Source organism: Oncorhynchus gorbuscha, linkage group LG06 (assembly GCF_021184085.1).
Source record: "Oncorhynchus gorbuscha isolate QuinsamMale2020 ecotype Even-year linkage group LG06, OgorEven_v1.0, whole genome shotgun sequence".
In the NCBI taxonomy this organism is placed as follows: domain Eukaryota; kingdom Metazoa; phylum Chordata; class Actinopteri; order Salmoniformes; family Salmonidae; genus Oncorhynchus; species Oncorhynchus gorbuscha.
Window position 1 is genome coordinate 20,918,468 of NC_060178.1, and position 22,581 is coordinate 20,941,048.

At 42.7% G+C, this 22,581-nt stretch overlaps 1 protein-coding gene across 1 annotated transcript; it reads left to right on the forward strand.

The window, feature by feature from the left end:
- The first annotated feature begins 508 nt into the window (after window positions 1-508).
- Window positions 509-2,254, forward strand: LOC124037044 (nuclear factor interleukin-3-regulated protein-like). The gene has a single exon (XM_046351667.1). It carries the CDS (start codon window positions 659-661, stop codon window positions 1,496-1,498), a length of 840 nt encoding a protein of 279 aa, XP_046207623.1. The 5' UTR covers window positions 509-658; the 3' UTR covers window positions 1,499-2,254.
- The last annotated feature ends 20,327 nt before the right edge of the window (window positions 2,255-22,581 follow it).

The following is a 22,581-nucleotide window of genomic DNA, read 5'->3' on the forward strand; positions in this document are numbered from 1 at the left end:
AAAACAATATGAGTTTATTAGTCAAGTTGAAGGAAGAGACAGGTCCAGAGAGGTTTCTGTGTCAAATCTAGAAGCTGGTTGTGTGAATGACATAAAAGCTGGCACAGCAAAGACTAGACTATACATACTTATACTATATCATACCAACTCTCCAACATGAGCATTTTAATGTGCAGGCCATGCATACTGTCTGGTCTCTGTCTACGAGTTGCATCACACATTAAATGTACACGTCTTTCAGACATTAAGAGCAAAACGTGTTACATTATTTCAGTCACATTAGAGGGGATGACTACACTTCAGACAACTTCTCCTCTTTGCCCTTCCACCATATACACCACTGCTTTATTCAGCCTGTATATCCGGTTAGACAGTGGGATATGAGTGTGTTAGTGGCTCTACAACACCATGTCATTCAAAGATTTCAATGCTCAAACACAGAAATTAATAAATGATCTGATCTGTGACCCAGACTGTATAGCAGAAATGTGAAAATGTATAGCCTAATCATAGAATTTTGCAAATAACTAATAATAAACATTCCCTTCACAGGTGAAATCCTAGACAGAAACCTGAACGAAGTGCACGAGAACTTACTTATCCTTCTTTTATCTGCCCAACCAAGAAATAGCCATCCTACTTTCTATACTGAGACCAGATGGAGCCCATGTCAGTATCTCCAAATGGGAGCACGGAGACAGTGGAGGATGGTCATACAGCCTCCCTAGAGGGGGCGCTGATACACAAGGGCCTGAGGCGCAAGAGAGAGTTCATTCCAGAGGAGAAGAAGGACGTCACATACTGGGAGAAGCGTCGCAAGAACAACGAGGCGGCCAAGCGCTCGAGGGAGAAGAGGAGGGTAAACGATTATGTGCTGGAGAGCCGCCTGGCGGCCATGAACAAAGAGAACGCCCGGTTGAACACAGAACTGCTGGCCCTCAAACTCCACTTTGGCCTGGTGAGCCCTGCGTGCTATGCTGCCCACCAGAGCAGCCTGCTACGGCTCCACCATGCCCATACCCACAGCCCTCATTCTCCGCCACCCAGCAGCCCAACCCAGTCCCTGGACAAGGACGTCTACTGGGGTAGGAGGCCCAGCTACAGAGAGCCCTCTACTTTGCCAAATTACCACCACCTACCCCCTGTCCTGACTGGACAACTGGCTCCTGCCATGATCAATCCACATGCTCTACCAACTAGAAGGGCCTATCCATACTTCTTAGAAATTCCTGGTGTTGTACACCCTGCAAACTCATCCTCCCTTCTCCTGCCCCCGCTTCTCCCCTCTCCCCTATTGTCCTGGACGGTGGTTCCCCTGCTGAGGCCCACCCCTAGGAGAGGGGGTTCAGATGAGGAGGGAGAACAGCAGGTCCCAGCAGCCTCCTCCAGTGCTGCATTACCGCACAAGCTGAGGCTAAAGACCATCAGAGCTCCTACTGTCCACAGGGATGTCAGAGACAGGGCCTCCCCCCCGCTCCCGCTCTATGTATCTGACTGACTGACCACATAGCACATGGCACAGCAGCACAGAGCAGACCAACCACAGCACTGAGAACATGAAGGATCCATGCTCTTAGCGCTGTAACATTGACACCAAATTTACAGAACTGCATTATGTCCAACTTAAAACAGACATTTGTCTTTTGATTCATTTTCTGAAAGTTGTTGCTTCTCAGGTTTCACCATGCTTCCTTACTGTCCAAGTTAACTGGATTAAATACAATGTAATATACTTTACTGGCAATCATGCTGAACTAGCTGGACTTTGGGATGAAGTTATGTTTTATAGTACTGAGGGACTCTGGGGTGGTGGATGAAATTTATCGTAGAACATACAAGGTGCAATTTCAAAACTTTGTTGCAGCAGTTTTCCTCTTGGTATATGTCACTCACTGACAGTCACTCAATTAACCCATGTCAGTTAAATATTTTTAGATTGGTCAATTAGTCTAGTTAGTCTAGCCAGCTATCTAAACTTGTAGTAATCATGGCCAAATTACCAATCGAAAACGCAGGTCACGTGCCCAGCTGCCCTGACCTCCACAGAGCCGCCATTGATTTTGTTTGTCACTCTCACTCAGATATCATATTAACCTGGAAAAAGTCATGGCAAAATGTGCAGAATTGCACAAAATGTCTCCCCACCCAAGGGCAAAATATGTAGAATTGCAGGAAATTGGCTGTAAAACTGAAGAGAAAATGTTTTCTGTAAAGCAAACTTAATTGTTTACCTTTGTTAATAAAAATACTTTTCTGCTAACAGATCCCGCATGTATTCAATTATATTTTTTAATAATATATAATAATAATAATAATAATAATAATATATGCCATTTAGCAGACGCTTTTATCCAAAGCGACTTACAGTCATGTGTGCATACATTCTACGTATGGGTGGTCCCGGGAATCGAACCCACTACCCTGGCGTTACAAGCGCCATGCTCTACCAACTGAGCTACAGAAGGACGCACAGTGCTCTACCAACTGAGCTACAGAAGGACGCGCCATGCTCTACCAACTGAGCTACAGAAGGACCACAATCTCGGTACTGAGTTAGTGTGTAGCGGCTAATTGTATAGCTAATAGCTATGTGTTTTCAGAGAGACAGGTGGGTGAAGCTACAGAAACCAATGTGATAAATGCTGGGGTTATTTATGCTTGTTTTTGCTTTTCTCAAGACTGCACTAAAACTCAGACCCTGACAACAACCCTGGTGAGGAGTATGTTTTTGGGTTGTGGTTACAGACATATTATTTTTGTCTGCTCTGCCTGCCAGCATTTCAAAGGTACTTCATAGACTTTGAGGTGGAGAGATGGGCCACCTGTGACATGTTTTCTAAGGGATAGGTCGAAATTTACTGGTTTGGTCCAAAATAGGGGAGGATTGCCAAACTTTTTTTTAGCTTTGGGGAGGGTTGTGTGGTTTTTTGGGGAGCACAGGGGAGGGGAGTGCGTTTTTTCCTTGGTTTTCATTAGCTCTTCTGCTCGTATTTCCCCAATAAACAATGGCCTGACTTACTTTTGATATTATCCTGTTAAAGTTTAGACAGGCTTATGGAGGTTTGGTATGGTGTGGTTATTATTATGAAGCTATAGCTACTGCAGGCCTATGACGTGAAGGCAGTGTGCCACGGCACTCCAACTGACTCCCACAATTGAACTTGAGGTGAGGAAGACTGTATCAGGCCTTCCAGAGTTACTCCTATCATTTTACAATATAATGCTTACATTTTTTCAAAATATTTGTATTGAGAACTAACAAATAATCCTCCCTCATTATGGCTACATGTATATCTGTATAGCAGACACAGTAGTCATCTGACATAAAGAAATGCATGTCTGTGTCGTAGCATACCACGGGCCTATCTCTATCTCTCTGGGGTTAGGACGAAGCTTCTCTTCCTTTATATTGGCTGTACCAGTCAAATGTTTGGACACACCTACTCATTCCAGGGTTTTTCTTTATTTTTGACAATTTTCTACACTGTAGAATAATAGTAAAGACATTGAAACTATGAAATAACACATACGGAATAATGTAGTAATGAAAAATAATAATAAACAAATATATATTTTATATTTGAAATTCTTCAAAGTAGCCACGTTTTGCCTTGATGACAGCTCTGCACACTCTTGGCATTCTCTCAACCAGCTTCATGAGGTAGTGTCACGCCTTGGTCATTGTATTTTGTGTTTTTGTTATATGTTTGGGTAGGCCAGGGTGTGACATGGGTTTATATGTTGTTTTTCGTATTGGGGTTTGTATTATTTGGGATCGCGGCTGATTAGGGGTGTTGTATAGGCTTGGCTGCCTGAGGCGATTCTCAATCAGAGTCAGGTGATTCTCGTTGTCTCTGATTGGGAACCGTATTTAGGGAGCCTGAGTTTCGCTTTGTATTTCGTGGGTGATTGTTCCTGTCTTTGTGTAGTGTTCACCAGATAGGCTATAATAGATTTCTCGTTCCGTTTGTTGTTTTTGTATTGAGTTATTTCATGTATCGTTTCGTTTTCATTCATTAAAGATCATGAGTAACAAACACGCTGCATTTCGGTCCGACTCTCTTCCTTCAACAGACGAACGCCGTTACAGGTGTAATGTATTTCAATTAACAGGTGTGCATTGTTAAAAGTTCATTTGTGGAATTTCTTTCCTTCTTAATGCGTTTGAGCCAATCAGTTGTGTTGTGACAAGGTAGGGTTGATAAAAGACCAAGTCCATATTATTGCAAGAACAGCTCAAACAAACAAAGAGAAACGAAAGTCCATCATTACTTTCAGACAAGAAGGTCAATCAATGCAGAAAATCTTCAAGTGCAGTCGCAAAAGCCATCAAACGATATGATGAAAATGTCTCATGAAAATCACTACAGAAAAGGAAGACCCAGAGTTACCTCTGCTGCAGAGGATAAGTTCAGAGATCAAGTAACAGACACATCTCAACAGCAAATGTTCAGAGGAGACTGCGTGAATCAGGCCTTCATGGTTGAATTGCTGCAAATAAACCACTACTAAGGGACACCAATAACAAGAAGAGACTTGTTTGGGCCAAGATATACGAACAATGGATATTAGACTGGTGGAAACTTGTCCTTTGGTCTGATGAGTCCAATTTAGCGATTTTTGGTTCCAACCGCCGTGTGCGATGCAGAGGAGGTGAATGGATGATCTCCGTATGTGTGTGTGATGGTGTGGGGGTGCTTTGCTGGTGACGCTGTCAGTGATTTATTTAGAATTCAAGGCACAAAACCAGCATGGCTGCCACAGCATTCTGCCATCCCACCTGGTTTGCGCTTAGTGGGAGAATCGTTTGTTTTTCAACAGGACAATGACCCAACACACCTCAAGGCTGTGTAAGGGCTATTTGACCAAGCAGGAGAGTGATGGAGTGCTGACCGTAGAGTGGAGGAAAAGTGTCATGTTTTGTCATAGATTGTCATGTCTTGTCCCTGTGCTTTCTCTTCTATTTGTTTCCCCCCTGCTGGTCTTATTAGGTTCTTTCCCTCTCTCTCTCTCTATCTCTCTCTCTCTCTCTCTCTCTCTCTCTCTCTCTCTCTCTCTCTCTCTCTCTCTCTCTCTCTCTCTCTCTCTCTCTATCGTTCCGTTCCTGCTCCCAGCTGTTCCTCATTCTCCTAACTACCTCGTTTACTCTTTCACACCTGTCCCCTATTTTGCCCTCTGATTAGAGTCCCTATTTCTCCCTCTGTTTCCGCTTCTGTCCTTGTCGGATCCTTGTTTGCTGTACTGTGTTCTTGTTCCGGCCTGTCGTGTTTTTGCCTTCATCAGATGCTGCGTGTGAGCAGGTGTCTCTGTCAGCTACGGCCTGCGCCTACCCGAAGCGACCTGCAGTCTGTGGCCGCTTCTCCTGTCCTTCCCCTCTACAGACTAGAGGATTTCTGTTATGGATTCAGGATTTGTCGTTTTCTGTTTTGGACTTGAATAAACTCTGTTTCTGTTAAGTCGCTTTTGGGTCCTCACTCACCTGCATAACAAAAAGCAGCCAACAAGTGCTCAGCATATGCGGAAACTCCTTCAAGACAGTTGGAAAAGCATTCGTGGTGAAGCTGGTTGAGAGAACGCTAAGAGTATGAAAACCTGTCATCAACGCAAAGGATGGCTACTTAGAATAATCTAAAATAGAAAATATATTTTGATTTGTTTAACACTTGTTTGGTTACTACATGATTCCATATGTGATATTTCATAGTTTTCATCTCTTCACAATTATTCTACAATGTAGAAAATAGTACAAATAAAGAAAAACCCCTGAATGAGTAGGTGTGTCCAAACATTTGACTGGTACTGTAAATATATACATATACACACACTATATATATGCATATATACAAAAGTATGTGGACCCTATAAATGAGTGGATTATGGAGGGAGTCAGGAAGCAGGTGCAGAAGGAGAGTTTAATAACAAAGCTGCAAGGCAAATGAACAAAACAGGGGATGCGTATTGAACATGAAAACAAACCAACATTGACTGATGACTGAGTAGACCGACGTCGAGAGCTGGAGAGAGGGACAGGGAGTAGTCCTTCTGTAGCTCAGTTGGTAGAGCATGGAGCTTGTAACGCCAGGGTAGTGGGTTCGATCCCTGGGACCACCCATACGTAGAATGTATGCACACATGACTGTAAGTCGCTTTGGATAAAAGCGTCTGCTAAATGGCATATATAGTAGGTGTGACAATTCAGCTATTTCAGCCACACCCTATGCTGACAGGTGTATAAAATTGAGCACACAGCCATGCAATCTCCATAGACAAACATTGGTTAAAAAAAAGGCTGATATAGCTGTACAATATAGCACCGTCATAGGATGCCACCTTTCCAACAAGTCAGTTTGTCACACTTCTGCCCTGCTAGAGCTGCCCTGGTCAATTATGTGGTATGCCACACATTCTCACAGAACTGGACTGTTGAGTGCTGAAGCGCATAAACAGTAAAAATCCTCTGTCCTAGGTTGCAACACTCACAACCAAGTTCTGAACTGGCTCTGGAAGCAACGTCAGCACAAGAAGCTTCATGAAATAGTTTTCCATGGCCGAACAGCCACACACAGGCCTAAGATCACCATGCGCAATACCAAGCGTCGGCTGGAGTGGTGTAAAGCTCGCTGCCATTGGACTCTGGAGCAGTGGAAACGTGTTCTCTGGAGTGATGAATCATAATTCACCTTCTGGCAGTCTGACGGACAAATCTGGGTTTGGCAGGAGAACGCTACGTACCCGAATGCATAGTGCCAACTGTAAAGTTAGGTGGAGGAGAATTTTTTATTTTTTATTTCACCTTTATTTAACCAGGTAGGCTAGTTGAGAACAAGTTCTCATTTGCAACTGCGACCTGGCCAAGATAAAGCGTAGCAATTCGACACATACAACAACACAGAGTTACACATGGAATAAACAGAACATACTGTCAATAATACAGTAGAACAAAAGAAAACAAAAACTCTATATACAGTGAGTGCAAATGAGGTAAGTTAAGCAAATAAATAGGCCATGGTGGCGAAGTAATTACAATATAGCAATTAAACACTGGAATGGTGGATCGGCAGAAGATGAATGTGCAGGTTAGAAATGCTGGGGTGCAAAGGAGCAAAATAAATAAATAAATACCAGTATGGGGATGAGGTAGGTAGATAGATGGGCTGTTTACAGATGGGCTATGCACAGGTGCAGTGAAGGGAAATCTTAATGCTACATCATTCTAGATGATTTTGTGCTTCCAAATTTTGTGGCAACAGTTTGGGGAAGGCCTTTTCCTGTTTCAGCATGACAACGCCCCTGTGCACAAAAACAAAATGTTTTTTTTCTTTGAGATTGGTGCGGAAGAACTTGACTGGCCTGCATAGAGCCCTGACCTTAACCCCATCGAACACCTTAGGGATGAATTGGAAAGATGACTGCGAGCCAGATCTAATCGCCCAACATTAGTGCCTGACCTCACTAATTCTCTTGTTGCTGAATGTCACCAAGGCCCGGCAGCAATGTTCCAACATCTAGTGGAAAGCCTTCCCAGAAGAATGGAGGCTGTTATAGCAGCAAAGGGGGACCAACTCCACATTAACGCCCATGATTTTGGAATGAGATGTTCGACGAGCAGGTGTCCACATACTTTTGGTAATGTAGTATATATATATATACTACATTATATATACAGTTGAAGTCGGAAGTTTACATACACTTAGATTGGAGTCATTAAATCTCGGTTCCAGCCACTCCACAAATTTCTTGTTAAGTTTTGGCAAGTCGGTTAGGACATCTCCTTTGTGCATGACACAAGTCATTTTTCCAACAATTGTTTACAGACAGATTATTTCACATATAATTCACTGTATCATAATTCCAGTGGGTCAGAAGTTTACATACATTAAGTTGACTGCCTTTATACAGCTTGGAAAATTCAAAGAGATTATTTCATGGCTTTAGAAGCTACTGATAGGCTAATTAACACCATTTGAGTCAATTGAAGGTCTACCTGTGGGTGTATTTCAAGGCCTACCTTAAAACTCAGTGTCTCTTTGCTTAACATCATGGGAAAATCAAAAGAAATCAGCCAAGAACTCAGAAAAAAATTGTAAACCTTCACAAGTCTGGTTCATCCTTGGGAGCAATTTCCAAATGCCTGAAGGTACCACGTTCATCTGTACAAACAATAGTACGCAAGTTTAAACATCATGAGACCACACAGCCGTCATACCGCTCAGGAAGGAGACGTGTTCTGTCTCCTAGAAATGAATGTACATCGGTGCGAAAAGCGAGAATCAAACCTAGAACAACAGCAAAGGACCTTGTGAAGATGCTGGAGGAAACAGGTAGAAAGTATCTATATCCACAGTAAAACGAGTCCTAAATCGACATAACCTGAAAGTCCGCTCAGCAAGGAAGAAGCAAGGGAGTAAGGAAGAAGCCACAGTTTGCAACTGCACAAGGGGCCAAAGATTGTACTTTTTGGAGAAATGTCCTCCGGTCTGATGAAACAAAAATAGAACTGTTTGACCATAATGACCATTGTTATGTTTGGAGAAAAAAGTGTGAGGCTTGCAAGCCGAAGAACACCATCCCAACCATGAAGCACGGGGATGGCAGCATCATGTTGTGGGGGTGCTTTGCTGCAGGAGGGACTGGTCCATTTCTCAAAATAGATGGCATCATGAGGTAGGAAAATTATGTGGATATATTGAAGCAACATCTCAAGACATCAGTCAGGAAGTTAAAGCTTAGTCGTAAATGGGTCTTCCAAATGGACAATGACCCCAAGCATACTTCTAAAGTTGTGGCAAAGTGTCCTAAGGACAACAAAGTCAAGGTATTGGAGTGGCCATCACAAAGCCCCAACCTCAATACTATAGAAAATGTGTGGGCAGAACTGAAAAAGCGTGTGCGAGCAAGGAGGCCTACAAACCTGACTCAGTTACACCAGCTCTGTCAGGAGGAAAAAGCGTGTGCGAGCAAGGAGGCCAAGGAGGCCTACAAACCTGACTCAGTTACACCAGCTCTATCAGGAGGAATGGGCCTCCTGACAGAACCTACCTCATCAAAATTCCCCCAACTTATTGTGAGAAGCTTGCGGAAGGCTACACGAAATGTTTGCCCCAAGTTAAACAATTTATAGGCAATGCTACCAAATACTAATTGAGTGTATGTACACCTCTGACTCACTGGGAATGTGATGAAAGAAATATAATCTGAAATAAATCATTCTCTCTTCTATTATTCTGACATTTCACATTCTTAAAATAAAGTGGTGATCCTAACTGACAGGGAATTTTTACTTGGATTAAAAGAAAGGAATTGTGGAAAACTGAGTTTAAATGTATTTGGCTAAGGTGTATGTAAACTTCCAAATTCACCTGTATAAATGCCCCCCTTATACTCATCTCGAGGTTGAGAATGTTTTTGTCTCTATCTCTGTAATGTGTCTGTATCTATGTAATTGTATATGTATTTATGTAAAATATAGGGATCACAATAGAAATAAGTCCCCGGCATTAGTGTGCAATCCCAGTCACTTAAAAAAAATCTTTGTGTATTTACGTATTTTTTTAAACTGACAAATAAATTCAATCAATCAATCCAAACTGTGCAGTGGCCATTAGATGAATGGAAAGAAACATCTGTTACAAAACACAGAAAAGTTGAATGACATTCAGAGATTGTTAAACCAAGCCTTCGATACTGGATAAAGCCTATAAGGTAGGGAGGATATGCATATTATTGGTACCATTTGAAAGGAAACACTTTGAAGTTTGTGGAAATGTGAAAGGAATGGAGGAGAATATAACACATTAGATCTGGTAAAAGATAATACAAAGAAAACAAAACAATTTGTTTGTATTTTTGTACCATCATCTTTGAAATGCAAGAGAAAGGCCATAATGTATTATTCCAGCCCAGTTGCAATTTAGATTTTGGCCACTAGATGGCAGCAGTGTATGTGCAATGTTTTAGACTGATTATTCTTTTATTTTTTTATTATTTAACCGGGTAGGCTAGTTGGAAACAAGTTCTCATTTGCAACTGCGACCTGGCCAAGATAAAGCAAAGCAGTTTGACACATACAATAACCACCATTGTTCCTGTTCCCAAGAAAGCTAAGGTAACTGAGCTAAACGACTACCGCCCCGTAGCACTCACTTCCGTCATCATGAAGTGCTTTGAGAGACTAGTCAAGGACCATATCACCGCCACCCTACCTGACACCCTAGACCCACTCCAATTTGCTTACCGCCCAAATAGGTCCACAGACGATGCAATCTCAACCACACTGCACACTGCCCTAACCCACCTGGACAAGAGGAATACCTATGTGAGAATGCTGTTCATCGACTACAGCTCGGCATTCAACACCATAGTACCCTCCAAGCTCGTCATCAAGCTCGAGACCCTGGGTCTCGACCCCGCCCTGTGCAACTGGGTACTGGACTTCCTGACGGGCCGCCCCCAGGTGGTGAGGGTAGGCAACAACATCTCCTCCCCGCTGATCCTCAACACGGGGGCCCCACAAGGGTGCGTTCTGAGCCCTCTCCTGTACTCCCTGTTCACCCACGACTGCGTGGCCACGCACGCCTCCAACTCAATCATCAAGTTTGCGGACGACACAACAGTGGTAGGCTTGATTACCAACAACGATGAGACGGCCTACAGGGAGGAGGTGAGGGCCCTCGGAGTGTGGTGTCAGGAAAATAACCTCACACTCAACGTCAACAAAACTAAGGAGATGATTGTGGACTTCAGGAAACAGCAGAGGGAACACCCCCCCTATCCACATCGATGGAACAGTAGTGGAGAGGGTAGCAAGTTTTAAGTTCCTCTGCATACACATCACAGACAAACTGAATTGGTCCACTCACACTGACAGCATCGTGAAGAAGGCGCAGCAGCAAAAGCACTCACAAACTTCTACAGATGCACAATCGAGAGCATCCTGGCGGGCTGTATCACCGCCTGGTACGGCAACTGCTCCGCCCTCAACCGTAAGGCTCTCCAGAGGGTAGTGAGGTCTGCACAACGCATCACCGGGGGCAAACTACCTGCCCTCCAGGACACCTACACCACCCGATGTTACAGGAAGGCCATAAAGATCATCAAGGACATCAACCACCCGAGCCACTGCCTGTTCACCCCACTATCATCCAGAAGGCGAGGTCAGTACAGGTGCATCAAAGCTGGGACCGAGAGACTGAAAAACAGCTTCTATCTCAAGGCCATCAGACTGTTAAACAGCCACCACTAACATTGAGTGGCTGCTGCCAACACACTGTCATTGACACTGACCCAACTCCAGCCACTTTAATAATGGGAATTGATGGGAAATTATGTAAATATATCACTAGCCACTTTAAACAATGCTACCTTATATAATGTTACTTACCCTACATTATTAATCTCATATGCATACGTATATACTGTACCACTAGCCACTTTAACTATGCCACTTTGTTTACTTTGTCTACATACTCATCTCATATGTATATACTGTACTCGATACCATCTACTGTATGCTGCTCTGTACCATCACTCATTCATATATCCTTATGTACATATTCTTTATCCCCTTACACTGTGTATAAGACAGTAGTTTTGGAATTGTTAGTTAGATTACTTGTTGGTTATCACTGCATTGTTGGAACTAGAAGCACAAGCATTTCGCTACACTCGCATTAACATCTGCTAACCATGTGTATGTGACAAATAAAATTGGATTTGATTTGATTTGATTACATGGAATAAACAAACATACAATCAATAATACAGTAGAAAAAGTATATATACCACATGTGCAAATGAGGTAGGATAAGGGAGGTAAAGCAAAGTAATTTCAATATAGCAATTAAACACTGGAATGGTAGAATGTGCTGAAGATGAATGTGCAAGTAGAGATACTGGGGTGCAAAGTAGCAAGATAAATAAATACATACAGTATGGGGATGAGGTAGTTGGATGGGCTATTTACAGATGGGCTATGTACAGGTGCAGTGATCTGTGAGCTGCTTTGACAGCTGGTGCTTAAAGCTAGTGAGGGAGATAAGAGTCTCCAGTTTCAGTGATTTTTGCATTTCGTTCCAGTCATTTGCAGCAGAGAACTGGAAGGAGAGGCGGCCAAAGGAAGAATTGTCTTTGGGGGTGACCAGTGAGATATACAGTACCTGCTGGAGCACGTGCTACGGGTGAGTGCTGCTATGGTGAACAGTGAGCTGAGATAAGGCGGGGCTTTACCTAGCAAAGACTTGGAGCCAGATGGTTTGGTGACCAGTATGAAGCGAGGGCCAGCCAACAAGAGCGTAGAGGTCGCAGTGGTGGGTAGTATATGGGGCTTTGGTGACAAAACGGATGGCACTGATAGACTGCATCCAATTTGATGAGTAGAGTGTTGGAGGCTATTTTGAAAATGATCCTATCTATGAGAGTGCCTGTGTTTACGGATTTGGGGCTGTACCTGGTGGGTTCATTGATCATTTGTATGAGATTGAGGGCATCAAGCTTAGATTGTAGGATGGCAGGGGTGTTAAGCATGTCACAGTTCCAATGATCCAATGAACCGTTGTATTTCTGTTCAACATTTTGTATCAAGACTGCCCAAACCTGCCTAACTTGTTTATTAATAACTTTTCATGTTCAAAACTGTGCACTCTCCTCAAACAATAGCATGGTATTATTTCACTGTAATAGCTACTGTAAATTGGACAGTGCAGTTAGATTAACAAGAATTTAAGCTTTCTGACAATATATGATATGTCTATGTACTGGGAAATGGTCTGGTTACTTAGAACCTCATGCTAATCACATTAGCCTACATTAGCTCAACAGTCCTGCAGGGGACCCACCTATCCTGAAGAAGTTTTAATTACTTTTTTAATTGGCAAGATAAGCCAATTTAGGGATGACATGCCAGCAACAAAGGCTGACACTACACATCCAAGTATATCGGACCAAATTATGAAAGGCAAGAATTGGACTTTTGAATTCCGTAAAGTGCGAGTGGAAGAGGTAAAAAAATGATTGTTGTCTATCAGCAATGACAAGCCACTGGGGACAATCCGGAGGGAAAATTACTGAGGATAATAGCAGATGATATTGGCACTCCTATTTGCCACATCTTCAATTTAAGCCTACTAGATGGCTTTACACCCACTGCTATAATGTGGATAAAGAGTTACTTGTCTAACAGAATACAGAGGGTGTTCTTTAATGGAAGCCTCTCAAACATAATCCAGGTAGAATCAGGAATTCCCCAGGCAGCTGTTTAGGCCCCTTGCTCCTTTCAATCTTTACTAACGACATGCCACTGACTTTGAGTAAAGCCAGAGTGTCTATGTATGCGGATGACTCAACACTGAAATGACTGCAACACTTTACAAACAGTTGCAGTTAGTTTCAGAGTGGTTGGCAAGGAATAAGTTAGCCCTAAATATTTGTAAAACTGAAAGCATTATATTTGGGACAAATCATTCACTAAACCCAAAAACTCAAATAAATCTTATAATAAATCATGTAGAAATTGAGCAAGTTGACGTGACTAAATTGCCGGGAGTTACACTGGATTGTAAACTGTCATGGTCAAAACATATTGATACAACAGTAGCTAAGATGGGGAAAAGTATGTCCATGATAAGGTGCTGCTCTATGTGGTCAGGTGCCACAAAAAAATACTTAGGAGAATTGCAATTGGTTCCGAACAGGGCAGCACGAATGGCCCTTGGATGCACACAGAGAGCTAATATTAATAATATTCATGTCAATCTCTCCTGGCTCAAAGTGGAGGAGAGACTGACTTCTTCACTACTTGTATTTCTGAGAGGTATTGTCATGTTGAATGCACTGAGCTGTCTGTTTGAACAACTGGCACACAGCTCGGACACCCATGTATACCCCACAAGACATGCCACAAGAGGTCTCTTCACAGTCCCCAAGTCTAGAACAGACTATGGGAGGCGCACAGTACTACATAGAGCCATGACTAAATGGAACTATATTCCACATCAAGTAACTGATGCAAGCAGTACCATTAAAAATGACTAAAAAAGAACCTTATGGAACAGCGGGGACTGTGAAGCAACACAAACATATGCACAGACACATGCATACACACACATACGATAACATACGCACTATACACACACATACACATGGATTTAGTACTGTAGATATGTGGTAGTGGTGGAGTAGGGGCCTGAGGGCACACAGTGTGTTGAGAAATCTGTGAATGTATAGTAATCTTTTTTAAATTGTATAAACTGTCATAATTTTGCTGGACCCCAGGAAGAGTAGCAGCTGCCTTGGCAGCAGCTAATGGAGATCCATAATAAATACAAATACATTTCTCATTAATGAGAGGTCAGAAAAGTCCAAGTATGACTAAGTGAGATGAGGGGGAGAATACCAACTTCACATAGGAGATACATTTCAACAGAACTAGTGATACATTCTGTGTATAATACAGATGTGACAACTTCGTGGTTAGTTAAATGTTACTGCTGTAACCACCAGAAAGACGCTTAGCCACATAATGGAATGGGGTTGGGGTCTCTATGAGTCACATGGCCAAGTTATGTTTTTTTGTCCCACTACATTCTCAGCCAACATCTTTTGGTGTTACCAACAGATGAGAACCAAGGTGGAATCAACATTATTTCAATACAACCACTGTGCATCTCAGTAGCTACATCTTCATCGCTCACCTTTTATACTGACATGAATTCTGAGCGTCACTGACTGACTTGTTGAATCTTCACCTTTGTGAAATGACAAAGTAGCTTCCTCTCTAGAAAGCTTTTACAGGCCTGTTCTTTGAGAAAAGAGACCTGACCTAACAGAGTGACTAACATTATAAGGGGGAAGACATGTAGCCTATGTCTCAATTTCTGTCACAGAATAAAACAGTGACATCCCACTGGGCACAGAAGTCTATTTTTGATTTACATTTATTTCAGTTGCCAAATCAAATCAGAGTTTATTTGTCACATGCGGCGAATACAACAGTGAGATGCTTACTTACGGGCTCTAACCAATAGTGCGAAAAAAAGGTTTGTGTGTGTGTGTAGTTAAGTAAAGAAATAAAACGACAGTAAAAAGACATTTGAAAATAACAGTAGCAAGGTTATACGCCTGTTAGTCAGGCTTATTGAGGTAGTATGGACATGTAGGTATGGTTAAAGTGACGATGCATATATGATGAACAGAGACTAGCAGTAGCATAAAAAGAGGGGTTGGTGGGTGGTGGATGGGACACAATGCAGATAGCCCAGTTAGCCAATGTGCGGGAGCACTGGTTGGTCGGCCCAATTGAGGTTGTATGTACATGAATGTATAGTTAAAGTGACTATGCATATATAATAAACAGAGAGTAGCAGCAGCGTAAAAGAGGGGTTGGGGGAGGCACACAATGCAAATAGTCTGGGTAACCAATTGATTACCTGTTCAGGAGTCTTATGGCTTGGGGGTAAAAACTGTTGAGAAGCCTTTTTGTCCTAGACTTGGCACTCCGGTACCGCTTGCCATGCGGTAGTAGAGAGAACAGTCTATGACTGGGGTGGCTGGGGTCTTTGACAATTTTTAGGGCCTTCCTCTGACACCACCTGGTGTAAAGGTCCTGGATGGCAGGCAGCATTGGCCCAGTGATGTACTGGGCTGTAAACACTACCCTCTGAAGTGCCTTGCGGTCGGAGGCCGAGCAATTGCCGTACCAGGCAGTGATGCAACCGGTCAGGATGCTCTCGATGTTGCAGCTGTAAAACCTTTTGAGGATCTCAGGACCCATGACAAATCTTTTTAGTTTCCTGAGGGGGAATAGGCTTTGTCGTGCCCTCTTCACGACTGTCTTGGTGTGTTTGGACCATTCTAGTTTGCTATTGATGTGGACACCAAGGAACTTGAAGCTCTCAACCTGCTCCACTACTGCCCCGTCGATGAGAATGGGGGCCTGCTTGTCGCTCCTTTTCCTGTAGTCCACAATCATATCCTTAGTCTTGGTTACGTTGAGGGATAGGTTGTTATTCTGGCACCACCCGGCCAGGTCTCTGACCTCATCCCTATAGGCTATCTTGTCGTTGTCGGTGATCAGGCCTACCACTGTTGTGTCGCCTGCAAACTTAATGATGGTGTTGGAGTTGTGCCTGGCTATGTAGTCGTGGGTGAACAGGGAGTACAGGAGGGGACTGAGCACGCACCCCTGGGGAGCTCCAGGATTGAGGATCAGTGTGGAAAATGTGTTGCTACCTACCCCCACAACCTGGGGGCGGCCCGCCAGGAAGTCCAGGATCCAGTTGCAGAGGGAGGTGTTTAGTCCCAGGTTCCTTAGCTTAGTGATGAGCTTTGAGGGTACTATGGTGTTGAACGCTGAGCTGTAGTCAATGAATAGCATTCTCACATAGGTGTTAATTTTGTCCAGGTGGGAAAGCGCAGTGTGGAGTGCAATAGAGATGGCATCATCTGTGGATCTGTTTGGATGGTATGCAAATTGGAGTGGGTCTATGGTTTCTGGGATAATGGTGTTGTTGTGAGCCATTACCAGCTTTTCAAAGCACTTCATGGCTACGGATGTGAGTGCTACGTGTCTGTGGTCATTTAGGCAGGTTGCCTTTGTGTTCTTGTGCACAGGGACTATGGTGGTCTGCTTGAAACATGTTGGTATTACAGACTCAATCAGGGACATGCTGAAAATGTCAGTGAAGACACCTGCCAGTTGGTCAGCATATGACAGGAGCACACGTCCTGGTAATCCGTCTGGCCCCGCAGCCTTGTGTATGTCGACCTGTTTAAAGGTCTTACTCACGTCGGCTACGTAGAGCGTGATCACACAGTCGTCTGGGAACAGTTGATGCTCTCATGCATGCCTCAGTGTTGCTTGCCTCGAAGCGAGCATAGAAGTGATTTAGCTCGTCTGGTAGGCTCGTGTCACTGGGCAGCTCGCGGCTGTGCTTCCCTTTGTAGAGTGTAATAGTTTGCAAGCCAAGCCACATCCGACGAGCGTCGGAGCAAGTGTAGTATGATTCAATCTTAGCCCTGTATTGACGCTTTGCCTGTTTGATGGTTCGTCGCAGGGCGTAGCGGGATTTCTTGTAAGCTTCCGGGATAGAATCCTGCACCTTGAAAGTGGCAGGTCTACCCTTTAGCTCAGTGTGAATGTTGCCTGTAATCCATGGCTTCTGGTTGGGGTATGTACGTAAAGTTACTGTGGGGACGACGTTCTCGATGCACTTATTGATAAAGCCAGTGACTGATGTGGTGTATTCCTCAATGCCATCAGAAAAATCCTGGAACATGTTCCAGTCTGTGATAGCAAAACAGTCCTGTAGTTTAGCATCTGCTTCATCTGTCTACTTTTTTATAGACCGAGTCACTGGTGCTTCCTGCTTTAATTTTTGCTTGTAAGCAGGAATCAGGAGGATAGAGTTGTGGTCGGATTTGGAGGGCGAGGGAGAGCTTTGTACGTGTCTCTGTGTGTGGAGTACAGGTGATCTAGAATTTTTTTCCTCCTCTGGTTGCACATTTAACATGTTGATAGAGATTTGGTAGAACTGATTTAAGTTTCCCTGCATTAAAGTCTCCCGCCACTTGGAGCGCCGCCTCTGGGTGAGTGGTTTCCTGTTTGCTTATTTCCTTATACAGCTGACTGAGTGCGGTCTGTTTGTGGTGGTAAATAAACAACCATGAAAAGTATAGTTGAGAACTCTCAAGGCAAGTAGTGTGGCCTGCAATTTCTCACAATATAAAAAATCTAAAGACTTCCTTAGATTTCGTGCACCAGCTGTTGTTTACAAATATGCACAGACCCCCCCCCTCGTTTTAGGGTGTGTGCTCTTCTATCCGGCCGGTGCAGCGTAAATCCCGCTAGCTGAATATCCATGTCATCATGCAGCCACGATTCCGTGAAACATAGGATTGTCATTCAACTAAGGTGAATTCAATATTAAATCAACATTGGATTTAGGTAAAAAGTGGGATGAAGAAAATACTGAATTACCTTATGTTGATGACTTTTTGAAAATCCAATTAGTTTTCCATGTTGATTCAAAGACATCACATAGAATTGTTTTGTTGAAATGACATGGAAACAACATTGATTCAACCAGTTTTTTCCCAGTGGGATGGGATGACAAGGTTTGACTGAAGCCATTATTCTGATAGAGGGACAATTCACTTTTTCTTTAAATTGCAGTACAGTAACATTTAATACAGAACACCATACTTTGCTCGGGTTGGAAAATAAAGCAATTCGAGTTTTTCACATGCATGGTTTACTTTAAAGTTAAATAGTCCATGTTCAAAATAACCCTCAAAATTAACATGAATTATCATGAATTTGACTTTTTCTCTTTGATAGCTACTGGCAAGAAGAGTCAATTGAGATGTGGCATTTTGATGATCGAGACATGGTGGGAAAAAATGTATTGTTAGCAAGTAAAGTTAGCAAAGCCAGGCATCTTATCCTGGTTTCACATTGTTTCCACGTAATATAAACAAAATTATTCTATGTGATGATGTTGATTGGATTTGCAAAAAATCATCAACGTAAGGGAATTTCATTTTTTTCACCCAACTTTGAACCTAAATCCAATGTCATGGTGACATTTTTTGTTGATTTCATGTTGAATGCCATTTCGACATGTTTTGTTGATTTCATGTTGAATTCATGTTAGTTGAATGACAACTCAACCAAATGTAAATCTAAAATAGACTTCTGTGCCCAGTGGGATGTCACTGTTCTATTCTGTGACAGAAATTGAGACATAGGCTACAGTAAGAAGCATTAGAAGGTTGATCAGGGGGGTCTTAAAAGACAAACAATTTGGCCATGTGACTCATAGAGACCCCAACCCCATTCCATTATGTGGCCAATCATCTTTCTGGTGGTTACAGCAGTAACATGTAACTAACCACGAAGTTGTCACATCTGTATTATACACAGAATGTATCACTAGTTCTGTTGAAGTTAATCTCCTTCCATGTCGCGTTGGTATTCTCCCTCTCGTCTCACTTAGTCATACTTAGTCATACTTGGACTTCTATGGCCTCTCATTAATGAGAAATGTGCTACCATCATGTACTAGAACCTTGTTTGTACCTTTGTCACCTTAGTAGTAGGTCTTAGCAAGATAGCATCCAGATTTTGTCATTCAATCTTTTAGACAATTGAGTAAGGTATACTTGGTTGGTGGCAATTCAGTTTCTAAGGATCCTGATGGTTTCAAAATCGGTCAAACTGATGACATTGGACATTTTCCAATCTTACCACTGTTTTGGAGTTATTGAGTTTTCTCTCGGGTTCGTAAACGAAACAGACAACTTGTTAACTAGATTAATGCATTCATGCTATTGATGTAATTAAGACAATTTTCTGGTGAGCACTACTTTATTCAGTTTTCTGGGGCAACAAGTCCTGACAGAAGAGAAGCTGCATATATCTAACTATAGTTGACAAACAAAAGGCCTACCAAATGTCATAAATTATAATATGGCCTAACGAATGTTGGGAATTGTAAGCAGAAACTAGTGTAAATTTGGGGTGAAAGTAGTCATTGTGCTATACGGTGAAGTACGGAGTATAAGAAAAATACATTATTATGGAATTATTATGGTGGAAAGAACTGCGCATGTAGCCTACTTGTTGAAGTGATTTGTTTGACAATCAGATGGAAACTTCGAAACACAACCCCATAGACTGCAAAACACCCATGATATGTGCCTCTGAGCCTGTGCAGACTGTTAACAAAAACAGTAAACGAGATAAGATGAATGCTTGAGTATTCTGAATAATAACAGGATATTGGTGTGCATGTAAGCGTGGTCACATCGTTGAAGCTGACTTCTCAGATTGATTTTTGTATATTTAACTAGGCAAGCAAGTTAAGAACAAATTCTTATTTTACAATGACGGCCTACAATGACGCCGAGCCAATTGTGTGCCACACTATGTGACTCCCAATCACGATGTGATACAGCCTGGATTCTAACCAGGGACTCTAGTGGCACCTCTTGCACTGAGATGCAGTGCCTAAGAATGCAGCACCACTCGGGAGCGATGTTGCTTGTTGTTTTCTTTAGCTAATTAGTTGTCATTATTTAGAACAAAATTGCCACTATTATCTGAATTACAGTTAATCAAGGATTATTTTACGAGTGGTCCCAACGATTGTCTCTCACCTCAGATGGAGAGATGAGAGCATCTTCACTGAGGAGCAAGCAAGGTATGTTAAGCTAGCTAGCTAGTTAGGTACATGATGCTTTAGCTAGACTTTATAAACTATCAGCCCTTCAATACTCTTCTTTGTATTGTTCAAGGTAGGCTATAGCCTGTGATGTTGGAGTGACAGTAGTATTGAAGACAAGATGCTATAGCTAACGTTAGCCTAAATGTTTCACTGACTATTTCAGCAGACGTGGTATTTTTCATCCCTGTATCCCACAAAACAAGTTAGGTAGCTATCAAGTTAATGTTAATGAATTGAGCAAGAGGGAGAGAGAGGTATTGATAAGAGACGCACAGTGGTTTGAAGAAGAGAGCCCCTTCTTTGTGAGTATGTGTTTTAATAAATAAGACTGATAAAGCACTGAAACAAAAAAAAATCCTCTGGGTAAAATGGTGAAGGAAATGGGCAGGATCATGGATCTGGTGGCCAGCGCTGGATCCAAAATGGTCGTCACCATGAGGCACTCAGCTTAGGTAACAATGATGACCTAGTAGTTTGTTTGTGTGTGTTGAAAATCTCTTTGTATTTCTTTGTCAGAGAGAGAGTCAATAATCATGACTCGCAATATAAATATAAAATGAATTTCAATATGAATGAAATTCTTCTTGCCCACTGCAATCCGGGCCTTCAACAATACCAGGTCGCAGTCAATACACAACACTACCCAGTAACTTTATTGGCTTTTGCACACTAGTACTGTACTATTTTACATGCTTTTCTTTGGATATATATTAATGTTAATCAGAATGATCTTTTAGTGTTGTGAGTATTGTTTTGTTCGATTAATCATGTAACAATCAACTCATTAGGATTTGGGGCTGTAACATCTGCTTCCAACTCACATCCCCTGAACGCAGCTCACTTTCCAGCTCACTTTCCAGCCCACTTTCCAGCTCACACTTTCAAACACCTAGATCCCCTGAATGCAGCTCACTCTCCAGATTCCAATCACCTGTTCACACACCTGTATGTCATTATCACACACTATTTAGTTCAGTTCTTTGCACCCCATCACTGTGAGGTATTGTTTGTTTTGTGACACGTCTTTCAGAGTGCTGGGTTTCTTGTGAGTGACTCCTCCCGTGTATGATAGTTTTTGTCTGCCTCACTAACGATGCCTTTTGCCTGTACCCTGCCTGTATTTTAGCCTATTGGATTTCCTGTTATCTCCCTATTGCCTGATCTCCCGGACTACGTTACAAGCCTTTTCCCTGCCTGTACTTTAGCCTATTGGATTTCCTGTTATCTACCTATTGCCTGATCTCTCGGACTACGTTACTTGCCTTTTCCCTGCCTGTACTGTTGCCCTTTTGGACCCCCTGTGTATGACCTTCTGCCTGCCCCTGGACCCAGCTACCTGCCTCCTCCTGTGTATGACCTTCTGCCTGCCCCTGGACCCAGCTACCTGCCTCCTCCTGTGTATGACCTTCTGCCTGCCCCTGGACCCAGCTACCTGCCTCCTCCTGTGGTCCTTTGCAATAAACACCTGCTGCGCCCTGCGCTTGAAACCAGCTCTCTGTCTCCCCTTGTGTTCATTACAGGGGCACCATGGAAGAAGTTGTTTAACGAGTTACCATCTCCCGAATTAAACTCTAGATGATATATAAGTTATATATATTGGCAACAGTAATTTACTAATCATTACCTCATATCAGTCTCATAATTCTGAATGTCACGTACTTCTTGCATCTGCACAAACCCCAGCTTTACTGATCATTCTGTACCACACAAACTGATTTATTATTTATTTCCTAACTAACTAAATGATAACACAGGATACACACACACATGGTATAGGTTATTGATTAGAAACTTCATACGATGGAAACAGGTTCCTAGTGGACTAACAACATGACAGATTGTTTATCAAAAGAGGGAGGAGTAGAGAGGGGAAAATGGAGAAAGAGAGACAACACTAATACAATTGTAACTATGCTCACAGTAATCATAATACTTTGCCCCCGAACCGCTGCCAATTTGGAGTAAGAAGTCATGAACATATTTACGTGTTTGAATGTCTTCCTTTGTAGTTTCTCTCTGTTGGGCCCAGGCCTTTGTGGAAAGGGTTCCGTTGGGCCTTCTCCTGAGCTCTTAAGTGTAAGGCTCTGACTGTCCACAAGAGGCCATAATGTCATTCTTGTAGTCTGAAGCAGAACTAACAGGTTGGTGTTTAATTTCCCTCGTTCTGGAAGAGTGGTCCACTGAACACAGCTCATCAGCCAGGTCGATGATCCCCAGCGGAGTGATGAGAGCAGTGTAGTAGACGATGGTTTGAAGAGAGTAACAGGATGGTCCTACTTAAATTCACTTTCTTAGATACAGTACTTAGAACAGCTACTCAGCCGTAACATTGATTGTTAGAGAGGCTACTTTGTCGTCTTCA

Excerpts from the sequence above, each read along its gene's own strand:
- LOC124037044 (XM_046351667.1), top strand. The coding sequence starts at position 659 with ATGGAGCCCATGTCAGTATCTCCAAATGGGAGCACGGAGACAGTGGAG.